The following is a 23,328-nucleotide window of genomic DNA, read 5'->3' on the forward strand; positions in this document are numbered from 1 at the left end:
GACACTGAGAACAATGTTGCTGATCAGTTTACCAAGGCACTTGGTAGTACTAGATCTATAGTGTTTAGGGCAATACCTGCTTGGAACTAGTTCAAGTGGGAGACTGTTGGTGTGCCCTAGTTCATAGGCATTGGTTCTTATAAAATGTATTTGTGTCACATTAATAAAGGCATTAATCTAGTTCATTTATATCTTGTGCTATAATATGAATAGAGAATCCATTGATTGATAATCGTAAAACCATATCCCAAGTCTATTCTATCATGGGAATGATTAGGACCACAGGCTTGTATATTCGACGACTGTATGGTAGTAGTTGATACTAGCCATAGCACTTGATAAGTCATTTGTGAATATGGGTACATGTTATATACATGTGACTGGATCGATCCGCCCGAGAAAACTACATGGTGGTTGTGTCATTAGTTTTCTTAAGTAGGTCTCTAACTGTCTTCAGACCAGATTTCATTATAATATCAATGTGGGATCCGGTTCACTTTGACATACGCCTAACAGGTCTGTAACATGATGCCAAATACGGGTATGATTGGGTGAACAGGTGAACACGTTGGTATTGATATTGAAGTGATGGAATTACCACTCATGTAATAGTGAGATGATATCACAGGCCACTTGATAAGTGAGATTGATAAGTGTGTGGCCACACCCTGATAAGTAGTTTACTTATCTGTTTCATCAATCTACTTAAGATCAAGAAATATCATAAACATCAGAGAGGATGACAGCCGCCGTGCCTCTAGTTTATAATATCGATATCAAATGGTAAAAGAAGTTAAGAGATAACTACAGGGTCTCTGCATCTTTAGACTGCTGAAACTCTGTCTTGGTTAGGGGCAGTAATGGTTTGCTAGAACCCACTTACTGTCTGTGGGCCGTGAGCCCACTGCTAGCTAAGGACAGTCCCATAGGATCGTGCACATCGAACATCTGAGTTAGAACTTATAGAACGGTACATTGGAGAGATGAAATTAATTAATTGATTGATAGTAAAATATCAAGGTAATTAATTGGTGGTTAATTAATTGATTAATTGATACTTTGTATCAAGGTAATTGGTTAATGGTCTTAAGTGTTGAGTATTTAATTGATTAATTAGTTTACGGGATGTAATTAATTGATTTGTAAATTAATGAAATTGCATTCGGTGAATAATTAATTAAACTAATATGTTAATTTATTAATTAGTGTTGTTTGTTTAATTGGGGTAATTAAATTTAATCTAATCATAATTAATTGCATAGAATAAATATTATTGGTATTTATTCATGTAATTAGATTAGGATTGGATTAGTTTTGTAATTAACCAATTAACCCTAAACCAATTAGGTTTAGGAATACACTATATATATAAATTAAAACACTAAACCCTAATAAACACATACACCTATTCGGCCACCAACCTAATGGAAATTAGGATTTTCGACCTAAACAAAGATGGTGGGTTGAGATAGTTTGGAAAATTGCAAAATCTCTCCAGTTCTTCTTCATTCTTCGGCTAGCACCGGTTCTAGCTCAATAGCTGTTCATGCACCTGACTACGGAGATCTTACTACCTTGTGGATTCTTCAGCCGTCTCTAGAAGAGACAGTCCGGGTATGTTTATATCCCTAAACGGATCAAAAGTTTAATTCAATCAATGGTTAACGGACAAAGATCAAATTAAAGGGATTAGAAATAAATTTAAACCGCAATTCCGCTGCGCTACAGTTGATTAACTGGCTATAATCCCTAACAATGTTGTAGTGGACGGACACGAAAACTACCACATATTGGGGCTTCATTATGAATGCTTCCTGTTACTTAATGCTTGTTTGTATGTTAACACAAGGACACTTGGTTAATATTACCTACTTAGAATCTTTGGAAATGGGACACCGGACCTTAGTGATAAATGAGGGAGAGACCCAACTCAGGAATATAGATTTAGTTCACTAAAAGATAATTGTTAAGCACAGTTGTTCGTAGACGTATGGTTAGGTTTGTGCCTGTTCATCTTGAGTTCATTACATTTATTACTGTTTTTAGTTGTTGTTCATGCTAAGTTTGACATTATCCACTCACTCAATATTTGAATCTAACACTTAAGGTAACTATTCTTCTTTCTAAGTGCAATCCCTGTGGAATACGACACTTGGTCTTACCGAACACTACACATGACCTAGTATACTTGCTAGCGTCTGTATTTAACACACGAAGCCCACAAGTGAAAGTCAAGCCCCAAGTCAACGGTTGAAAGCCACACGGCCCAAGCAGACCAAAACACGGCACAAGCTGCACAAAACGCAGCCCAGCGGCAAGAAGGATCGAGAAGCCTTCTCAATAGCTTCAAGATGAAGCTGCTGAGTCAAGCGACAAGGAAGTCAGGTCAGCAGCTGGCCTGGACAACTTGGAGACAAAGTATTTCTACTCTGGGTAAAGTTCAAAAGATGCAGAAAGCTATCTGGAAGACTTTGCCAAAAATGTAGAGACATTCTGACCAGCCGGACGAAAAGCAACTGAGCACTGCCGAAGACAGAAGATACAAGATTCTTACTGGCCGAAGACGCTGAGCACTGACTGAGTGAAAGCGACAGGAAGCCGTTTCCCTCCAACAGTTATTTCGAAATTCGAAATGACCGGTGCCTCAAGTGTCGCTGTAAATAGGCCTCTCAAACGCTTCATTCGATGCAGATCTTCATCAAGTCGAAACGCTGACCAAATCATAACTCGAAGTTCTGTGTTGAAAAGCAAAGCAAATTTCTTACACCAATTCATATCTTTGTGTAAAAGTCTAGAGTGATTCAATTCAACTAAAGTGTTCTTAGCTTTGTTGTTTAGAAAAAACACTTTATCATTTCTAGAAGAATAGAAAGGAGAAGCTGAGCTGCTCGGTTATAGCACTCAGCGGTTGATATAGTATTGAGTAGAAGAATAGAGGAAGGTACTCTTGTATACTCAGTGACTATTTGTAAAAGGTTTGTGCTCTACCTTTAAAGAGCTCAGTAGAGGATTCAAAAAGCTCGGAAGGAATTCTGGGGACTTGACGTAGGCGGAGAGGCCGAACCAGGATACGTCTGTTGAGTAACTTCTAACCCTTTACTCCTTTAAATATATTGCTTGCTAAGTACTGCCTAGTAAAACGTTAACGAACACACACTGAGTTAAGTAATCTGAGAGTTGAGTTCAAGAATAGACTTAAGTGCTATCTCCTGACTCACGGTAGAAACAGTTCTAGTCAGCAGTTGACTAAATCTGTCTCTAACCTTACTCACAATTGTTGTGCTAAAAGACTTAATAAAAGTCTAAGTTCAAATATAAGTCAGCCCTACGTGAATTTTTTTAAATAGTTCCTAACTCCCCATTGGAACTAATCTTGTCACGTTACACGGGACCAATAGTTTTGACCGCATTCACTTTCTTGAAACAGCAATCAAGCTGAGAAATGAAGTTTCACATTTTTTTCAAGAAGAGGATGAATCATTATCCGAAGCGTGGGAGAGATACAAGGAACTATTGAGGAGAGTACCAAATCATAGTATACATATGTGGATGCAAGTTCAGAATTTCTACAATGGAGTTACCAATGCGTACAAGATACAAATTGAATCCGTTGCCAACGGAAATCCAGAGGAACTTGAACCTCAAGCATTGTACGAGCTAATTGAAAGAGTGGTAAACACCAGCTATAACTGGCACTCGGTGAGAGGTGATGGAAAGAGAGTCACGAATAACGTAAACAGCGAAGCGATAACCAAACTTTTCTCACAGATGGAACAGTTGGTTAAAACAATGGGAAAAATGAACGACTCAGTAGTTAACACACAACTATCTGCTCCTGTTGAGATACTATCACCCGATGGCTGTGATTTTTGCAGTGGACCTCACCGACCAATAGACTGTCCAGGAACCAAACCAGGTGCATCCATGCAAGAACAATGTGATTTCATCGCTTGCCAACCACCGAATTCTTATTCGAATACATATAACTCTGGTTGGAGAAACCATCCTAACTTTTCTTGGCAGGATAACTAGAGACAACTAGTTGCTCAGCAACCCTACAGACAAGAAAATCAACGAACATCCTATTCACCGCAACATGGCAGCTATCTAACCAATAATATCAGCGACAATCAAGTGTTCAACAAGAAGGAAAACCGGATTTGGAGTCTATGATGATGCAGTTCATGAAGCAGACACAATCATCCATAAAGAATCTTAAGACTCAAATGCAACAATTTGCAACAGTCATATCTTCAAAGGAAAAAGGCGCCCTTCCAAGCAACACTGTGACCAACCCGAAAGAAGAGGTCAATGCTATTATGCTAAGAGGAGGCAAGGAGGTATCTGACGTTGGTGCCAAATCTGCTGCAGGAAAAGTAGAAATAGCTGAGCCTAGTATTCAAACACCTGCGCCCCAACAGAAGAAGGATAAACAGCCAATTGATGAAGAACCAGTTGCGCCTCAATACGAACCACACGTTCCATACCCAGAATGATTGAAGCAGCAACATTGTCAGAAGCGACACAAGAGCTTTCTGGAATAATTAACGAAATTGCACATCAACATGCCATTCATCGAAGCTCTGTCCGAAATGCCTATGTATGTTAAATTCCTGAAGGACCTTCTCACCAACAAGAAGAAATTGGAAAGTGTAGCTATGGTACAACTGAACAGGGATAGCTCATCAATTCTACAAGCCAAATAGCAACTTCCAAAGAAGCTCAAGGATCCAGCGAGTTTTTCGATACCTTGTTCAATAGGAACACTCATTATTCAAAATGCTTTGTGTGATCTAGGAGCTAGTATCAACCTTACGCCATATTCAATCCGATACCCCAAAGGTCACGGTTCAACTAGCTGACAGATCAATCCGATACCCCAAGGGTATAATCGAGGATGTCCTGGTTAAGGTTGGAAATTTCATATTGCCTGTTGACTTTGTAATAATGGACATTGCAGAAGATTTAGAAGTTCCAATAATCTTGGGACGACCCTTTCTAGTAATTGATGTACATAAGAGACACCTTATTCTAAAAATCAATAACGAAGAAGTAGTGTTTAAAATGCATGAAGTTGTTTGTTATGCATCAGCCTCCGATGATTCGTGTTATTTCCTCGATACACATGACGATAGTCTCTTTTTGCAGGAACAATACGATACGGAGAAGCATGAAGAAGAGGAACAATTGTTTGAATCCGTACAGAAAGAAGACAGTGCTGAAGGAAGCCTTGATGAAGAAGAACAGGATAATCTTCCTGCAATAGACCTCGAAGGGGAAGACGAAGAAAGATGCCCCGAGCTAAAACAGTTGCCCGATCATTTAGAATATGCCTTCCTAGATCCGCCTAACAACAGACCGGTGATTATTTCGGCAACATTGACAAAGGATCAGAAAGATCAACTGCTCACCATCCTAAGAAAGCACAAGAAAGCTCTAGCATGGGAAATTGACGATATAAAGGGGATCAGCCCAACAATATGCATGCACAAGATTTTAATGGAAGAAGACCACAGACCAACTGTGCAACCACAGAGAAGGCTGAACCCACACATGAAAGAAGTTGTCAAGGCAGAGGTGATAAAGCTCATCGATGCAAGAATCATTTACTCTATTTCAGATAGTGTGTGGATCAGTCCTGTGCAAGTTGTCCCTAAGAAAGGAGGAACTACTGTGGTCAGAAATGAAAAGAACGAGCTCATCCCCACAAGAACAATCACAGGATGGCGGATGTGCATTGACTACAGAAAGCTGAACGAAGCAACAAGGAAGGATCACTTCCCCTTACCCTTTATCGATCTGATGTTGGAGCGACTAGCTGGTTATTAATTCTACTGTTTCCTAGATGGATACTCGGGTACAACCAGATTCATATTTCCACTAAAGACCAAGAAAAGACCACGTTCACCTGTCCATATGGGACTTTTGCATACAAGCGCATGCCATTTGGACTATGCAATGCTCTCGCCACATTTCAAAGATGTATGATGGCCATATTTCATGATATGATTGAAAAAACAGTCGAGATATTCATGGATGACTTTTCTGTCTATGGAACATCATTCGAAGTCTGTCTAGAAAATCTAGAAGCTATTCTAGAGAGATGCACGGAAACACAGCTGGTCCTAAACTGGGAAAAGTTCTATTTTATGGTAACATGGGGAATTGTATTGGGTCATAAAATATCAAGTAAAGGCTGGAAGTTGACAAAGCTAAAGTGGAAGTAATCGAGAAACTGCCTGTGCCCAAAACTGTCAAGGATATTCGAAGTTTCTTAGGGCACGCTGGATTCTACAGACGGTTTATCAAGGACTTTTCAAAAATCGCGCAACCACTCTCCGCACTACTACACAAGGAGGCTTTCTTATCCTTCCTTTGACCTAACACACATCCTACGGCTAAGTCACTTGCATCACACATAATTTCGAAAGGTAAATCCCAATCGGGTTTAGCAATTATGGGTGCACCGACTAAGGCAGTTTTTAATGTATCAAAGCTTTAATACAATCTTCATTAAAATCAAAGGTTGAATCCTTCATAAGCAAATTAGTAAGTGGTTTGGAAATCACAGAAAAGTTTTTTATAAACCTTCTGTAAAAACCTGCATGTCCTAAAAACGACCTTACTCCCTTAACAGTAGTTGGTGGGGGTAATTTCTCTATGACTGAAGTTTTTGCTCTATCCACTTCTAATCATTTTTCAGATATTTTATGACCTAAAACTATTCCTTCGTCTACCATGAAATGACATTTTTCCCATTTTAAAACTAAATTCGTTTCTTCACATCTAGACAACGCTTTATCTAAGTTTTGTAAACATGCATCAAAAGAATCTCCATAAACTGAAAAATCATCCATAAAAACTCCCATGATATCTTCAATGAAATCATTAAATATTGTAGTCATACAACGTTGAAACGTTGCGGGTGCATTACATAGACCAAAGGGCATTCTCCTATATGCAAAGGTTCCATAAGGACATGTGAAGGTTGTTTTATCTTGGTCATCCGGGTAAATATATATTTGAAAGAATCCGGGATAACCATCGAGGAAACAATAAAATGCATGACCGGCTATCCTTTCGATCATTTGATCGATGAAAGGTAGAGGGAAATGATCTTTCCTGGTGGCCTTGTTTAGGTTCCTATAATCTATACAAACCCTCCAACCGGTGGTGGTTCGCGTAGGTATTAATTCACCTTCGTCATTCCTTACTACAGTTATGCCTCCCTTTTTAGGTACACAATGGATTGGACTAACTCATTGACTATCCGAGATAGGATAAATGATTCCATTGTCTAGAAGTTTAGTAATCTCATTTTTTACTACTTCCTTCATGTTCGGATTTAAGCACCTTTGCCTATCCGCTTTAGGTGACTTATCTTCTTCTAAGTGAATTCTGTGCATTACAATACTAGGATTGATTCCTTTTAAGTCTGAAATTTGCCATCCCATACTTCCTATCCTATTTCTAACAACCTCTTTCAATTTCTCTTCTTAATCTTTAGTTAACTTGTTAGAGATTATTATAGGAAGAGTATCGCCTTCGCCTAGGAAAGCGTACCTTAAATGGTTTGGTAACTCTTTAAGTTCTAACTTAGGGGGTTCTATAATTGAAGGCGGAACTGGTCCATCTTCTCGAATCAAAGGCTCTGGAGCCTTATCTTCTAATTCTTCTCCCACTATGGGTTCTATTATTTCTTCTCTTTGAACAATATCATTGACACATTCTTCGACCAAATCAAGTTTGATACAAACGAATTCTTCCATAGGATACTTCATCGCTTTGTTCATATTAAACTCAATCTTATCTTCGCCTATTCTCAAAACTACTTTCCCTTCCGATACATCGACTAATGCATGTCCCGTATTCATAAACGGTCTACCAAAAATTAGTGGACAATTAACGTCATACGCAAAGTCTAGTATAACGAAATCGGTAGGAAAAATGAACTTATCGACTTTAACTAAAACGTCCTCAATTATACCATATAGTTTCTTAGTGGTTTGATCCGCTAATTGCAAAACCATGTTGGTACGCTTGATATCTTCTTCTAAACCTAATTTCTTAAAAATAGACAAAGGCATTAAGTTAATGCTTGCTCCTAAATCACAAAGATAACTTGGGAATTCAATGTCTCCCAACTTACACGGGATGGTGAAACATCGATCTTTGAGTTTAATGGGCAAATTACTCAACACTATTGAACTACAGTCCTCTATTAACGATATGGATGAAATTCCTTCCCAACTGATTTTCTTAGAAATCAAATCTTTTAAAAACTTACCATAGTTAGGAATTTGCGTTATCGCATCCATAAACGTTAAAGTTATATGCAAATTTTTAAGTTTGTCCAAAAACGTTAAAAGTTGTTTGCCATAGTCCTTATTTCGGACTTTATGTGGAAACGGTGGTTTGGGTACAAAAGTTTTTGTACTTGCATCTATTGGTGAACTTTTTATATTTAAAGTATCTTCTATGGATTTTTCTGGTAAATCACTTCCCTGTATAACATTAGTAGAATCTCCGGGCATTTCCGGACCTAAGTAATTTTTTCCTGAACGAAGAGTGATAGCCTGTACATGCTCTTTCTGATTTTCTTCCGTATGGCTGGGAAGACTTCCCTCTTTTCGGGATGGAATTGATTTAGCAATTTGTCCTATTTGAACCTCCAAATTATGGATGCTAGACGAGTGGTTTTTAATTAATTGATCGAATTTATTCTCAATTCGTTTAAAACCATCATCGTGGCTATTTACTTTACCACCGATAGCGTCTATAAATTTGTCGATTTTAGAAGATAAAGTGCTAATCATGTCTCTTGACTGATTTTGATAACTATTAGTACGATTTTGATTAGTGCTTGCATTATTATTATCTTTCCAATTAAAAAGTTAGGATGATTCCTCCATCCGGAATTATAAGTACTAGAATAAGGATTATTAGTTTGGTTTTTTCCTTGGACAAAATTTACCAGTTCAACCTCATCCATACCTTCGTAATCCACATCCGTTGGGATTGGATTACCATTAGTATCGCACGGTGCCATAAACCTATCAATTTTGTGCGATAAGACAGAAAATTGGGCTTGTAACATCGTGACTGGATCGAGATTCACTATACCTTTAACTGATGATGATGATGTTGAGGATGATGGTTTCGCCACTGGTATGTGTCCATGTTCTGCGGGCCACATACTACTATTGATTGCCATTTCCTCCAAAAGTTCTCTCGCTTGGGCGGATGTCTTCTTCATAAATAACCCTCCCGACATAGCATCTAATGAACCTCTAGTTGTAGGATTGATTCCGTTATAAAATGTTTGCATTAAAAGTGCATCGGGCAATTGGTGGTGTGGGCATAAACGGTGAAGTTCCTTAAAACGTTCCCAAGCCTCATATAGAGTTTCATTATCATTTTGTGTAAAAGATGTTAACTCTTTTATGACTCTTACTGTTTTTGCTAAAGGGAAATTTTTTGATAAAAACACTTGGGCTAATTGGTCCCAAGTTCTGAATGTTGCGGCTGCTATAGAAGTTAACCAAACTTTGGCTCTATCCTTCAAAGTGAAAGGAAAGAGTCGAAGTTTAATTTCTTCGGCTGGCACATCGGTCATTTTGAAAGTGTCGCAAATTTCTAAGAAATTTGTCAAATGGGTGTTTGGGTTTTCGTTAGGTAGTCCATAAAATGTCACATTATTTTGTAATATATTAAGCAAAGCTGGCTTAATTTCAAATTGGTGTGTGACTATTTGGGGTCTAGCTATGCTACTGGTTACATCGGTCACTCCTAGCCTAGCGTAATCCATGAGTGTAGGTGGATCTGCCATATTTTCTGGTTGTGGATTTTGTTTTTCTTTTTGTTTCTTATTTTTCTTTTTCTTCTTAATTGTCTTTTCAATTTCTGGATCAAGTGGGTTTGGTGGAATGCCCGAACTTCGAGAACTACGCATGAACTTGAAATTTTTGCATGAACCGAAACTACCTTCAAAACAGAATTGAAAAAATAAATATGTAAGTAAACTAAAATAAATAAAATATAAAAGTTAAAATAAGTATGTATAAACCTAGATTCGAAATAAAACACGAAAAATCTAAATTTTTGTAAAAAAATTTGGCGTTCCCCGGCAACGGCACCAAAAACTTGTTGAGCGATTTCCGCAAGTGCACGGTTTCGCTTGTAGTAATAAAAACATATAGATCCCACAGGGAACGTTTTTTCACAAAAACTTATTTTGATATAGTTTAAATACGTCTTTAGGTTTATTTAATAGATAATCGTTAAATGAATTGGATTTGAGATTGAATTAATAAGAATCAGATTAGAATTATATGTTAGAATGTTAGAAATCAATTCTGTCTTAAGATTAGATTACAAGATAGAAACATTTAGCGTTTAAAATAAGAGAAGAGTTGAACTCATTTGCATTAAGCAAAGATATCAACTTTAAACTTTGTAAAAATTATAAGTGTGTAATAAATGAAACTCTTTCAATTAGAAGGCTTTAACCGTAGAGAATCCCCCTGATGTTGAGTAGATTTCTACCTTAACCAAGTTTATACTTATTTCCGATAAGCCGACCCAACGATCATATCATCCATAAGAATGAACTTGCTCAAGTGTTCAACAAAGTTGCCTTGTAAAGATGAGGATTAAATTCGTTTTAATGAAAACACCAGAATCTTACTTCGGATTAATTACCAAAGTAACTACATAAAAATATATTGAATTGCATGAACTTTTATTAGATGAATTGTGAATTGATACAAGTTTACAAAGAACATTAAACATGAAAGCATTCGAAACGACATTCGAGTTCCGGGTTGTCAATCCTTTCCTCAAACCTCGTTAGAGTTTGTCAGGCTCCGGGGTCGCATCCGCTGCTTGATCTTCTCGCTGAATCTTCGGAATAGAGATGATGTTTCTTCTACCGAAATGTAAACTAGTCTTCGAACAGATCTTAATCTAAATCTAATTGCTACTGCGTTTGTAAGTAATCTAAGAACAATTTGTGTACATCAGATTGCTTTTACAAGAAAGAAATCTAACTCTGAATCGTTTTGACTCAGAATTTCTTCATAAATTCTGCACTTAATCTTAATTAATCTAAATATCTCTAACTCTGAAATCAACTCTTTATTTATAGGTGTTGAAGAGTCGTGTTTAAGGGTCGTGTCCGTTGCGAAGAGACGTTTTTATCCCCCCGAACAGATTCAATTTGGTTGCTAAAAACCAGATCCGGTTGGTAAAAAACATTTTTATGGTACAAATTGGTTGGTTGAAACCAGATCTAGTTTTATGGTAGCAATGTTTGCAACCAACCAATTGGTTGTTAAGTTAGTGGCAAAGTTACAAACCGATTTTTTTGCAACAACTATTTGGTTTCAAAAGCCAATTTGAAAGTTCTATATCGAATGTTGTTAGACACTAGCTGCTGGTAGCAACAAATCTGGTTGCAAAATTTTCTGACAGCTATGCCGACGAACTTTCCGACGGAAAGTTGAAAACTCATTTCATCAACAAACATTATACTGTCAAATTACCGACGATCTTTTTCTGTGTAAATTTTTGGATAGCTGCTGTAATATTTTTTTCCTGTGATAATTACTATTAGTATACTAAAATTTTATATAAACCATTCTAGAAATTCCATAATAAAACAAATAATACAAATTAATTTGACAAAATATATATGTACCAAATTAATTTTAAATAAACCATTCCAGAAATTCCATAACTAAAGTTACACAGAAACTAAACTAAAGTTAAAGCTAAATTAGCCGAGTCCCAAAATCACATAATACTAATGTAAGTACCAAAATAAGCTTATACAACTCGGTACAACTCCAATATTAAATTAAGGTGGGAGGTTTTGGATTCGATATGCACCACCTTTCAAAAAAACTACCAAAAAGAAATATTCCAAGACATAGAAATCTAATTGTTAGAGTCACGATCTAACCTTTCTAAGGCATGAAGTCGATCGAGAATAGTTTGAATTTGCCGTACAGATGGACCAATTTGTGTCTCAATGTCCATCAATCCCCCTCTGAGTTGGTTAACCTCGTCGACATCAACACGCAAATGTAAACTTTGAAGCGTTTGATCCATCCTTTGTTGTCGTTCATCAGCACGTTGTTGTCGTTCATTTATCCTCTCTAGATGCACTATAAAATCAGCCCTCTCCGCATTGAAACCATCAAGTCGCTCTTGAATAGAGTGAAGATTGGCTTGTGTATTACCATGTGAGCTAGATGCACCATTAACATTAGAACATGAAGATGAAGCGGCTCTTACATTTCTAGGATGTGCCATGCGATCTCGATAATAATGAGAAGCTGCTGAACCTAGTCCATAAATAGCTCCATCCTTGTTAACTCCTCCACAAGCCACATAAAATGCTTCTATTTCATTAATGGCTTCAATGGCTGCCTCAAGTTCAGTGGGAATCTGTTCAGTTTATTGTTGTTCAATATTGCTCTCATACTCTTCGTACATTTAATATTAAACAAAAAATTAAAGTAATGCATCAATATTTTATTTAATATGAACACATTCCTTTGTATATATTCTTAATATTTAGCATGATGAATTATTACCTGAATCTCTCTACATCGATTGTTAATGAAGGTAACTCCATCATGATCGTGTGTGTGCACCCATAAAAAGAATTGGCCAAGAGTAATGGACCTACCTAAGTCTTTTTCCTGTCACAAGTATATATTTTGAGTGCAATTTTAGAGATAAGATGAGACAACAGATTTGAGTATAATGCTAGAGAACTTGAGTAGTACATAAAATTTGAAATCTGCATACAAGCCAATGTTGTTGGGTCATTATATTCAAGAAAAAAAAAGACTAAAATGAATCCATACATCAAAAATTCAGCAGCGGATTGCATTTTGTATCATATCTGCATACAAGTACGTTTCACTTTCCAAAGTCGGTGCTACTACATAGAGACAACATGTAAAATATAAATTGGACCGCTCAACACTTCCTGCTCAAGATTTATAAGAGCTGTAACTAAAAAAAGTTCCAAATTATGATTCAAGTTTTCTTTAATTTAAGACATGGCGGTGACCACCACATTTGCTATTTTCTACATCATCACTGCTTTGCTTTCAAGTGGACAGTTTTGTGCTACTGTATTTATCAAAGAGGCAAAAAGAATAAAGACAACCATGCTCAAGTTATGACAGGAACAAAGTTATCAAAAGTCAAACTAATATACTATTCAAAGAATCGAAAAACCTAATGGTAAAACTTTATTTGGAATTCTGAACATGCTTATATGCCAATAATATTATGAGGACTTATGTTTGCACGGAAAGGAAAATGGAAATTGAAATGGAAACGGATAGGAAACAATTATTTTTAAAAAGTATAGCTAGAAAGAAGAATTGTAGGATGGCATGATTCCATTTCAAGTTTCAAAAAGGAAGTGAAGTTAGCTAATAATTTCTACTAAAAATAACTCAAAAAAAGCGCAGCATAACTGGAAATTTTATTAGAATATTCAAGTACAAGTAAAAAGATTTAAATTGAGCTAAACGTGTTACCAGTTTTTGTACAGATTTTGCATGTGCACTTGAACCTCCATTATGGGTTCCTTTTGCCACACCATCTTCCCCCACCCTTATTTTTTTGCAATCTCTCTTTTTCTTCTAAAGTCCGCAGATTCCCAGATGCGAGTCCATAGATCCCATACTTCTTTGGGGCACCAAATAGGCCTTTTTCCTCCTTTTCTTATTATAGCCATTGTTCCCTTGTAGCGATCCTTGAGTTTGTTAATAAACCCCTTCTTCATTGTGTCATCAGAATGTTTGGAAGAGTCCCAAACACACCGTTTCTGCAGAAATTTAAAGAATGGATAAGCAATCTATTTTTGAAGTTGAAATGAAGTTAGAAAAATATGAATACCCGAAACTCCTCGAAATACTTGTCCAAAATGGCGGTTCGAATCATTCCAGCATTATACACGACCGGTTGTGGATATTCTTGAAAGATACTTGTAATCACTAATGCAACATGATTATCAATAATCCTGCATTATATATTAATAAAAAAGTGTCAATTCATAAGCGAATACATGTTTTTAAACTAGTATATTATCTACATGATACATATTTACATGTTATCCACTGAAAGTACAACGATAAATTTGTCATTAGCATCTTTAGGTGCATCAGATCTTATATTCCTCCGTGGTCCATAATGTCGAGGTGTTGTAGTGGAACCACTAGCAACATTGGAACCTGCCGAAAAGAAAAGCATTATGAAACTTAGACAGCTTAAAAATTGTTTGCTTGCATTTTTGCTGTTGTATACAATTGAATACATTTTTGCAGTTTATAATTGTCATCAAAGATTACCAATGGCAAGGTATTGAATGCAATTTTGTAGTTCTAATTTTTTTCTGCATTTTTTTCATTTTTGCATCTGTCTGCTTCCATTTGTTAATTTGAGTTTGAAAAAATGGACAAAATGAAAAATGGGCAGCATATAAACATAATAAATGATACAATACATACCTCCTGTACTTAGATGAGATTGTGATGGACCGGTAGGCAAAGTAAGCGGTCCACTCAATGAAGTGGGTGGGGTAGCAGGCTCTTGTGTAGATGAAGGTGATGTCTGATGCATGGATGAAGGTGTTGAAGAAGGTGATGACTCTTGTACATGTGAAGGAGATGACTCTTGTACAAGTGAAGGCGATGTCGCCCATGCAAGTGAAGACGATGAAAGCATACGCAAGTTTTTTAGGTAAGGAGGTATGATGCAACGCATGAATCTCCTTATGGGTTGCTTACCCTTGTTCCTATCATTTGGTGTGCGCTTATCACCAGCTCCATCTTGACCTCCATCTGAAGCCATCCTATAAATTAATTACGAAATAACACAAGAAACAGTCAGCATAAAAAGCTAAGAATCATAAAAAAAATTTAATAACCATAAAATACCATAAAACACAATTGAAGAACATAAATAAGAGACTGGATTAGCAGCTAGTTTATAAAAAGAAAATATTGGAAATTAAATACAACTCATACTAATCAAATTATAGTTTTCTAAAATCAAACACCAAACATAACAATTAATCACTATCATCGTCACTAAGATCGATATCATCATCTGAATTGTCAATAAGTTCAGCCTCGTTCTCAGATTCAAAAATGACAACCTCGTCTTCATCGGTTTCTTCTCTTGGCAACTCAAAATAAGGATCATTAATGATATTGTTTAAAGGAATGTCATCTTCAAACGAAACTTCAACCTCAATTAATTGAGCCTCATTTTCTTGAAATGCATCATTGTTAGCAGTGACCTTATTCTCAGGTACGTCAAAGACCCCTCTAGGTTTAACTGTGCATGCCACAACCCAGTCAACCTTATCGCGCCTCATTGAAGGATAAGGAACGAAATAAACTTGTGTCGCTTGCAAAGCCAAAATGAATGACTCATATTTACTAAATGTTCGCTTCGTATTGACTTCAACAATGTTGTATCGATCATGGATCCGAATGCCGACATTTGGCTTAGGATCATACCATGTGCATTTGAATAACACTGTTTTTTGAACCGGTAAACCAGAGTAAGAAACTTCTATTATCTCATCGATCACACCATAATATTCAAAACCCTCTCCGAAGACACAAACACCAATGTTTGAAGTTGATCGATCACCACTATGTGTTGTTGTATGGAATCTATAACCATTCACAAAATGCACACTGAATGACATGACCATCCGAGACGGTTTAAGAGCCAAATTGGCAACACACTGGTTCTCAATGGCATTATGAAATGAAAATTTAATCAATAAACAAGAACTTATTAATATATACAATGTATTAATTATTCGCAAGTTACTATAACTTACAAAATTTAAGAACCATTTGGGAAAATGTTTTTCCACATCTGATTCAATTGTTGCATTATTGGCATCGGGTTGTAAATCTTACAAATGCTCCTTATATAACCTAGTATAGTTAATAATTCAACACATGAATATTTACCAACACCATAAAATGGCAAAATTAACATTGTATGAAACTTACTCCACATATGGTGTCACTTGTGAACAATTCAACAAGATGTAAGAGTGAATTGCAGCGTGCTCCTTTTCACCCAACCATCTTGATCTTGCAAGTCCGCTACATCGACCATTATGATTATCATAAAAGAGCATTTTATTCCAAATAAGACTTGAAATGCAGTCATACAATTAATTAAAGTTTAATGAAGTTAGTGAAATACTAGGCGAACATTTAACCTTCGATAACCAAAAGCTCATTTCTCGTCCCAAATTGAAATAAGGAAGGATATAATATTAATAAAAAAAACTCTCGAGCCTGCTCACGAGCTTTCGAGCCGAACTCAAGGAAGCTCAGCTCGGGCTCATTAATGCTCGATCCGATCTTGAATTCGAGCCGAGTCCAATCGATCTGAACTTTGATCGAGCCTTGACCGAGCCGAACTCGAACAGTTTGCGAACTAGGCAGGCTCGTTTTCACCCCTATATATAATGATTTAATCTAACAGTCCAATCCTAAATAGTTTTTTGAAACTTTATGTAAAGACATTACTCAATAATTCTCTTATGAAGATCATTTTGAAGTGAAATGTACACTAAAGGGTCCTATCTCCACTAAATAAAAGAGGCATCACCTCCCTATGATGCAGGGCACTTTCATGCTTCAAATCTATGCCATTAAAAAACAAGAAAATCTTCTATTTGAACCAAGCTTAACATAGAACCAATTTTAATTTTCTATTTGAAACAAATCTTGCCATTTTAAATTGCTACAACTTCATGAACCAATTTTAAAAACAACAATCTCCTTCCAATAGAACCACTAAGCTTTGCTAGCCAATGCCTCTCAATTTAACAAGTAGCGGAATGCTTGCGAGAGAGTTGGTTCACATCTCAATTATTCATAAGGAACTTAACACCCTCTTTAATAGGCTGGTAACATATTTTTAGTTGAACATATGTTACAGTACAAATATGAAGTGATTAGAATCAGTTAATAAAATTACTATACCCAAAAATTCAGAATAACTTAAAACAGCTAAACCAAACCTATTGGCTTTGAATATGCTTTTATGTTTTTGTTTTCTCATTCTAATCACATGCCAATTTCCAACCTCGCCAAAACCAACAAAATACCTCAACTGTTACAACCTTGCCAAACCAATTTTAAAAGTTTAAGCAACTCCAATATTAATTTCTTCACATGCATTTTATAAGAAAACATCTCCAGATGCTTACCATTTTCACTTAATAAAAGCACCAGCTTTTTCTAGATGCACAAAAACACCATAGATCTTAACCATCACTAACATCCATGCATAAAGAACAAACATTGTACGAAACAATACAATCAAATGTGAGAGTAAAAAAATTTCAAACATGTTTTCTCATAGCTTCTAATAGAAAAAATCAAATTAACTTAACAAACTTAAATGGTCCATTTATATCCTTTATGTTTTCTTATGGACTGCACATTTTCTAGTTATTTAACTACGAACTAAGTTTCTTCTCCTTTTCTTCTTTAGGCACTGCACTGCACATATATTTAGAAACTATTGAAAAGTTTACATTGAATTTTTATATTTTAAGTAGCAAAAAATATAGTTGAAGGAGGGACAGACCTAAATCTCCTTTAAATTATTCATAGAAACTCCCCTGAATCTTCTTTCTACCAGGAGAGCCTTACTCATTCCCAAAGATTAAACATGCTAGCCATATTTTCAAATATCAGGGCAAATAGCTTGGAGTTAGATACCAATTCCATTTTTAATGTTGCTAATCCTCAGATATTAAGGTTTAATGTGGCTCAGAATTGTGCAAGATATCTAGTGAAATTACATTTTGGCACTCCTAACATACCTTTAGATTTGATGTTAGACACTATGAGCAACCTTGTTTTGACACAATATGAACCTTGTACTCGTAGATTTCATCAGGCACCTCCAATCTATAACTCAACTGCTTCACATACCTCAAAGAGCTTCCTTACCAACAACCATTCTGCAGGGAAAAAAATTCAACTTTCAAATGCCAACTAGTTAAATGTTAGTTTCTGTCAAATTTACTAGAGAAGAAAGGCAGTACGTAGCCCAATTATGTAGTTGAGAAGAAACCTAATGTTCATGCTTAGTTAATTGTATAAATACTTAAATTGATAAAAATAAGATCTATCACATTTCTTATTCTCAAGTTTATGGGAAATTATTTCTTATTATACCATTTTAATAAATTGAAGAAAAGCACTAACAAACAAACACCAATTGGATTGGCCGGAACAAAATTAGGAAGCAAATGTTTCTACTTGTTATGCAAACACCAATATTTGTCTTACTATACCATTTTTTTATGAATGGAAGAAAAACATTATAATAAGAAACCAACATTATATATTACCTCACCTCCATACTTAATTCCAAACAAACAAACACCAATTGGAATATTGATCAGAACATATAATAAGAAACCAACATTATATATATTACCTCACTTCCATACTTAATTCCATACAAACACCAATATTTGTCTTATTATATTATTTTTATGAATTAAAGAACAATACTATAATAAGAAACCATTGTTGTATCAGACACATACTTAATTCCATACAAGGACAATATTTGTATCAGACACATTCGTCTATTAAACCAACACACATATTGAACAAAGAAAATATGTAAGCACAAAGAGAAGTTCTCAAAAGGATCACTGAGCATTAAATCCACGACATAATATTGAACATCACATATTCACAAAGGATCACAAAGTCCCAAAAATGAAAGCAAATGACGTTATTGAGGATGATAAAGAAAACCCCTTTGTTCAACTTCACTCTACTACGACTAAACCTAATGCTACAAAAACCTATTATACCATTTTGGAATCTAATAAACCATATTAAAACACAAATTCTTAATGGAAATCAAAAGCACTTACTTTCTCCAACAGATCCTTGAATGGTTTTCTGTCCTGCTCTAGCGATTTACAACATACACTACCGAACCCTTGTCGCAGATTTCCATGTTCGAGCGGTTGAAATTAAAGGAAACTAGCCGATTAAGTAAATGGAAAGAACGACTTTGAGCGTGGAAGGGAAAAAAGGGTTTTGATTTTAGTCGAGAGTGAGCTTGAGCGTTCCACCTTTCTGCAAATAGGATTTAGGGTAAAAAAAGCCAGGACAGAGGGCAACTGATCAAACAATCAATTAAGATGAACGGTGATTATTAAGGGTAGTATTGTAATTAAAATTAAAATTTTTATTTTTTTTACTTATTCAATATAATTGACTGTAAAATTGGAGGCAAAATTGCCGCCAATATTTTGGCCCAATAATTGCAACTACTAAATGTATTTTCATACCAATTCAGTTGCAAATTTTCCAACCAATATAACTTTGTAACCATGTATTAGTTTCAAATGTTTCTCACAAATTTAATCCTCTTCTTTACAACCAATAATATTGCTTTACAACCAAACGGGTTGCAATATTCCAACCAATTTTAATATGGTTTTAAACATTGGTTGCTAATTACCGGTTTTCTTGTAGTGTTTAGTTTTGGCAATCCTTCAACTAGTTGCTTTCTTACTAATTTGGCCAGGAGGTCCATACTTACATGACCAAGTCTCCTGTGCCATAGCCAGGAATTTTCTTCCTTAGATACCAAGCATATTTCTTTTGAAAAATTCTTTTCTAAGTTAAGTATGAATACATTATCAATTCATGGAGCAGTAAAGATTAAAGCATTAGTCTTACTCTCAATAATTTGACATCTAGAGGCATCAAATATGACATTTCTTCCGCTGTCACACAGCTGAGCTACACTCAGAAGGTTATATTCTAGCCATCTGACTAGGGAGACATTTTCAATAGATGGATTTCCACCCATGGTTCCTGACCCCACTATTTTACCTTTCTTGTTGTCTCCAAAACTTACACTTCCTCCTCGTTTGTGCACAAGTGTGATTAACTGAGTTTCATAACCCGTCATATGCCTTGAGCATGCGCTGTCAATATACCATAATTTTGACTTCTCAGCACATCTCAGGCTAACCATCAATGGAACTAGTTGTTTTTAGGTACCCAAATCTTTTTGGGTCCTTTCTTGTTAGACTCAACAGGCAAAACATTATATTTTATTCTGTGTCGACACACTTTAGTTGTGTGACCTTTCTTCCCACAAAAGTCACAATGGACATTTTGCTGTGGGTACCATCTTCTCTGACTAGAATTTCGATTCTGAGCATTTTGATGGTAATATCTCTTTTATTCGAAACCCTGAGTTGGTTCTGAATTGATGTGATGTCCTTCTTGAGTTTCTTAGAATCCTATTGGACTTCCGAGACAAACCTATGCATAATTTTAAGATTTTCATCTTGTCTAGTGTTGTCTTGGAGTAGATGTCAAAGGTCACTAAGTTTGACTTCCTCAATCTCATCACATCTTCTATTGAGTGCTCTTATTTTCTTGTTACATTTCTTAACTAGAGAGTAGAGATCACTCAGAGCATTGATCATTTCGTTTCTAAGGATAGGGAGAGATATTACCTCAGCAGTTTGCTCATCATTCTCAGAAGCATATGAAGGCTCAGGCACTTCGGAGGCGCATGACTCTTCAATCTCATCAGCCATGAAACAAATGTTTGATGTGTCAGCAGCAGCGACTTTTGATGAAGATGACTCATCGATGCCACTCCATGTTACCACCATTGCTTTCTTCCCATTCCTTTTCTCTTTCTTTAGAGTAGGATAGCTTGACTTAATGTGACCATGTTGATGACATTCAAAGCAAGTGATAGGCTTTGAAGTCTCCTTTCTAACATTTTGAACACTGTACTCAGCTTTAGACTTGTCATACTTTCGGTACGGCTTCTTTCCATATTTTTCATTTTTGCGGAACATTCTCTTCATCTTCCGAGTAAACATAGCCATCTCCTCATCATCTGAGGAACTGTTGTCAATGGAGTCAGCCTTCATGACCAGTGACTTCTGCTTCTTGCCCTTTAACTTCTCTTTGACCTCAAAACTTTTCATGGAGATCTCATGAGTCAGAAGAGATCCGATCAGCTCATCGTATTTGTACGTGGTCAGATCATGAGCTTCCTCGACAGCAGTCTTCTTGGCTTGCTAGCTCTTTGGAAGGCTCCTGAGTATCTTATTGACTTGTTCCTATTCTGAAAAGCTTTTTCCAAGTCTTTTGAGCTCATTTATGATGTTGGTGAATCTTGCATTCATCTCTGAAATGCCTTCGCCTTCATTCATTTCAAACAGCTCGTAAAGTCTCATGTGCTGGTTCACCTTTGACTCTTTCACCTTGCTGGTACCTTCATATGTAACTTCCAGCTTCTTCCAGATTTCCTATGCTAATTCGCATCCTAAAATCTTATTATACTTTGCAGCATCTAACGCACAGTGAAGTATATTGATAGCCAATGCGTGATTTTGTAATTTCTTTATGTCATCATCAGTCCACTTAGCCTCATCTTTGATAACTTTTACATTATCAACAGTTTCATAGGGAATGAACGAGCATTGGACTATTGCTAGCCAGGCACTCATATTCGTGGCCTCAATGAAATTTTTCATTGTGTTCTTCCAGAAGGTGTAGTTAGACCCGAAGAGCAGAGGTGGCCTAGTGATGGACAAGCCCTCATGCAAGATCTGAGTTGTTTCATTTCCTGGGAGGAAACGAGTGTTATTGACAGCCATGCTATAGGGATCATCTCAAGATAGTGTTATCTTGTGAGTTGAGCTTTTAGGCTCTGATACAACTTGTTCGTCCCTTGTGTTATGAGAATAAGTTCCTAAGGTGGGGTTAAAGGAACTATTTAAAATTTTATGTATTAAGGCTGACTTGTTTAAATTGTGAGTTTATTTTCTCACAGAGATTAATTAGCACAATGATACTGAGTGCGGTCAAAGGCAGCTTTAGTTGGTCAGCAACTAAAGTTGTTTCTGATGTTGATTCAGGAGATAGCACTTAGAAGTTTATTCCTGAACTCAACACTAGATCAAGCAACTCAGCAGGCTTAAGTTAAATGTTTTCTTAACCAGAAATAAAAGCAAGCAGATATAGGAGATAAGGGATAGAAAATGTTACTCAGCAGTTTATCCTGGTTCGGTCTCCTGCCTACATCCAGTCCCCAGAATTCCTTTCCGAGCTTTAATCTACTACTGAGCTCTTTTGGGTAGAGCACAAACCCCTTACAATAGTCAGCGAGCAGTTACAGAGTACCGTCCTCTATATACCTATACTCAGCACTAATCAACTCTAATAGCTAAATACCGAGCAACCCAGAGTCTTCTAATTAGATTTAATGATTGATAATATTTTGTTCTAAAAGGAAGAACACTTGAATGATCTAATCTATTGTTTACACACAGAAATAAGAGTTGGTGTAAAAATGTGTTTGCTTTAGTTTCAGATGGAACTTCAAGTATGAATTTGCTTAGAGCTTTCGCGTGTTCAAGATCAAGTCTGAATGAAGCAAATGACAGGCCTTTTATAGTGACACTTCAAGGCATCAGTCATTTTGAATTTCGAAATAACCGTTAGAAGGAAACGGCTCTGCTGTCTCTTTCATCCTCAGCGCTCAGTGTCACGGCCAATCATAACGAAGTCTTCTTTGTCGTTGTGTTTCTTGTTCAGCAGCGCTTCAGTTGCTTTACTCAAAGTGCTTTCAAATGGTCTCACCATTTTTGGCAAAGATTTTCGGACAGCGCAGCGACAGCTCGTCTGTTGCTTCTAAATCTTTCCTCAATTGGTGAAGCTTTGTCTGCAAGTAAAGAAGTTAACTTGTGCTTTGTCTACTTCCTCCTTTGGTCTTTCAAGTCAGCAGCTTCGTTGTGAAGGCATTGCCTTTTCTTCTAGATCCTTCCTTCTGCTGGGCTGAGTTGATCCAAAGGGCCTTTAATCTGTTTGACTTTCTTCTTTGCTTTCTTGGGTCTTGACCTGGCTTATGGGCTTGGTCTTTTAATTATCTTTTGCACTTATAATTTATTTTATCCAAAACACTCAACAAACACATTAGTAACAATAAATCAAAGCTTTTAAATTTAATGTGTTGAGAATTTTTCCTAGGGATTTTAATTCTAATTTAGATAGATTTGTCAAATCAAAATTAGTGTGAAAATGTATATAGGACTTTAGTTTGTTTAAATTGCTCCCACTATTTTGCCAAATTAATAACCCTCAATATTAATTCGAAGAATTTCACAAACTCTTTAGTAAGCTAGGATCCTATCCAGTGAAGTTTTGCCTTGAATGACTCAACAAGCTAGCTTCATTCGATAGGTAG

General features: G+C 36.3%; 2 protein-coding genes and 2 non-coding genes across 6 annotated transcripts; 1 reads left to right on the top strand and 3 right to left on the bottom strand.

Moving 5' to 3' along the window:
- Nucleotides 1-3,432: 3,432 nt before the first annotated feature.
- LOC136201727 (small nucleolar RNA R71) lies at nucleotides 3,433-3,539 on the bottom strand. The gene has a single exon (XR_010674069.1). It is a non-coding gene; the product is annotated as a small nucleolar RNA R71 (small nucleolar RNA).
- Nucleotides 3,540-9,344: 5,805 nt separating this feature from the next.
- LOC136201723 (small nucleolar RNA R71) lies at nucleotides 9,345-9,451 on the top strand. The gene has a single exon (XR_010674064.1). It is a non-coding gene; the product is annotated as a small nucleolar RNA R71 (small nucleolar RNA).
- Nucleotides 9,452-11,695: 2,244 nt separating this feature from the next.
- Nucleotides 11,696-13,603, bottom strand: LOC136200440 (uncharacterized). The gene is made up of 3 exons (XM_065990818.1): nucleotides 13,563-13,603; nucleotides 12,600-12,707; nucleotides 11,696-12,450 (listed from the first exon to the last, which is right to left on the bottom strand). Exon 3 carries the CDS (start codon nucleotides 12,313-12,315, stop codon nucleotides 11,938-11,940), a length of 378 nt encoding a protein of 125 aa, XP_065846890.1. The 5' UTR covers nucleotides 12,316-12,450; nucleotides 12,600-12,707; nucleotides 13,563-13,603; the 3' UTR covers nucleotides 11,696-11,937.
- Nucleotides 13,563-19,190, bottom strand: LOC136200439 (uncharacterized). Of its 3 annotated transcripts, XM_065990814.1 has the most exons (8): nucleotides 18,971-19,190; nucleotides 17,897-18,037; nucleotides 16,062-16,157; nucleotides 15,884-15,983; nucleotides 14,535-14,878; nucleotides 14,135-14,258; nucleotides 13,924-14,047; nucleotides 13,563-13,852 (listed from the first exon to the last, which is right to left on the bottom strand). In XM_065990814.1, the coding sequence occupies exons 5-8, from the start codon at nucleotides 14,875-14,877 to the stop codon at nucleotides 13,640-13,642; spliced, it is 804 nt and encodes a 267-aa protein (XP_065846886.1). In that variant the 5' UTR covers nucleotide 14,878; nucleotides 15,884-15,983; nucleotides 16,062-16,157; nucleotides 17,897-18,037; nucleotides 18,971-19,190; the 3' UTR covers nucleotides 13,563-13,639. The 3 variants fall into 3 exon arrangements, with proteins under 3 accessions (XP_065846886.1, XP_065846887.1, XP_065846888.1); XM_065990815.1 differs by lacking the exon at nucleotides 15,884-15,983; XM_065990816.1 differs by lacking the exons at nucleotides 15,884-15,983; nucleotides 16,062-16,157.
- Between the last annotated feature and the right edge of the window lie 4,138 nt (nucleotides 19,191-23,328).

Source organism: Euphorbia lathyris, chromosome 7, assembly GCF_963576675.1.
Source record: "Euphorbia lathyris chromosome 7, ddEupLath1.1, whole genome shotgun sequence".
NCBI lineage: Eukaryota > Viridiplantae > Streptophyta > Magnoliopsida > Malpighiales > Euphorbiaceae > Euphorbia > Euphorbia lathyris.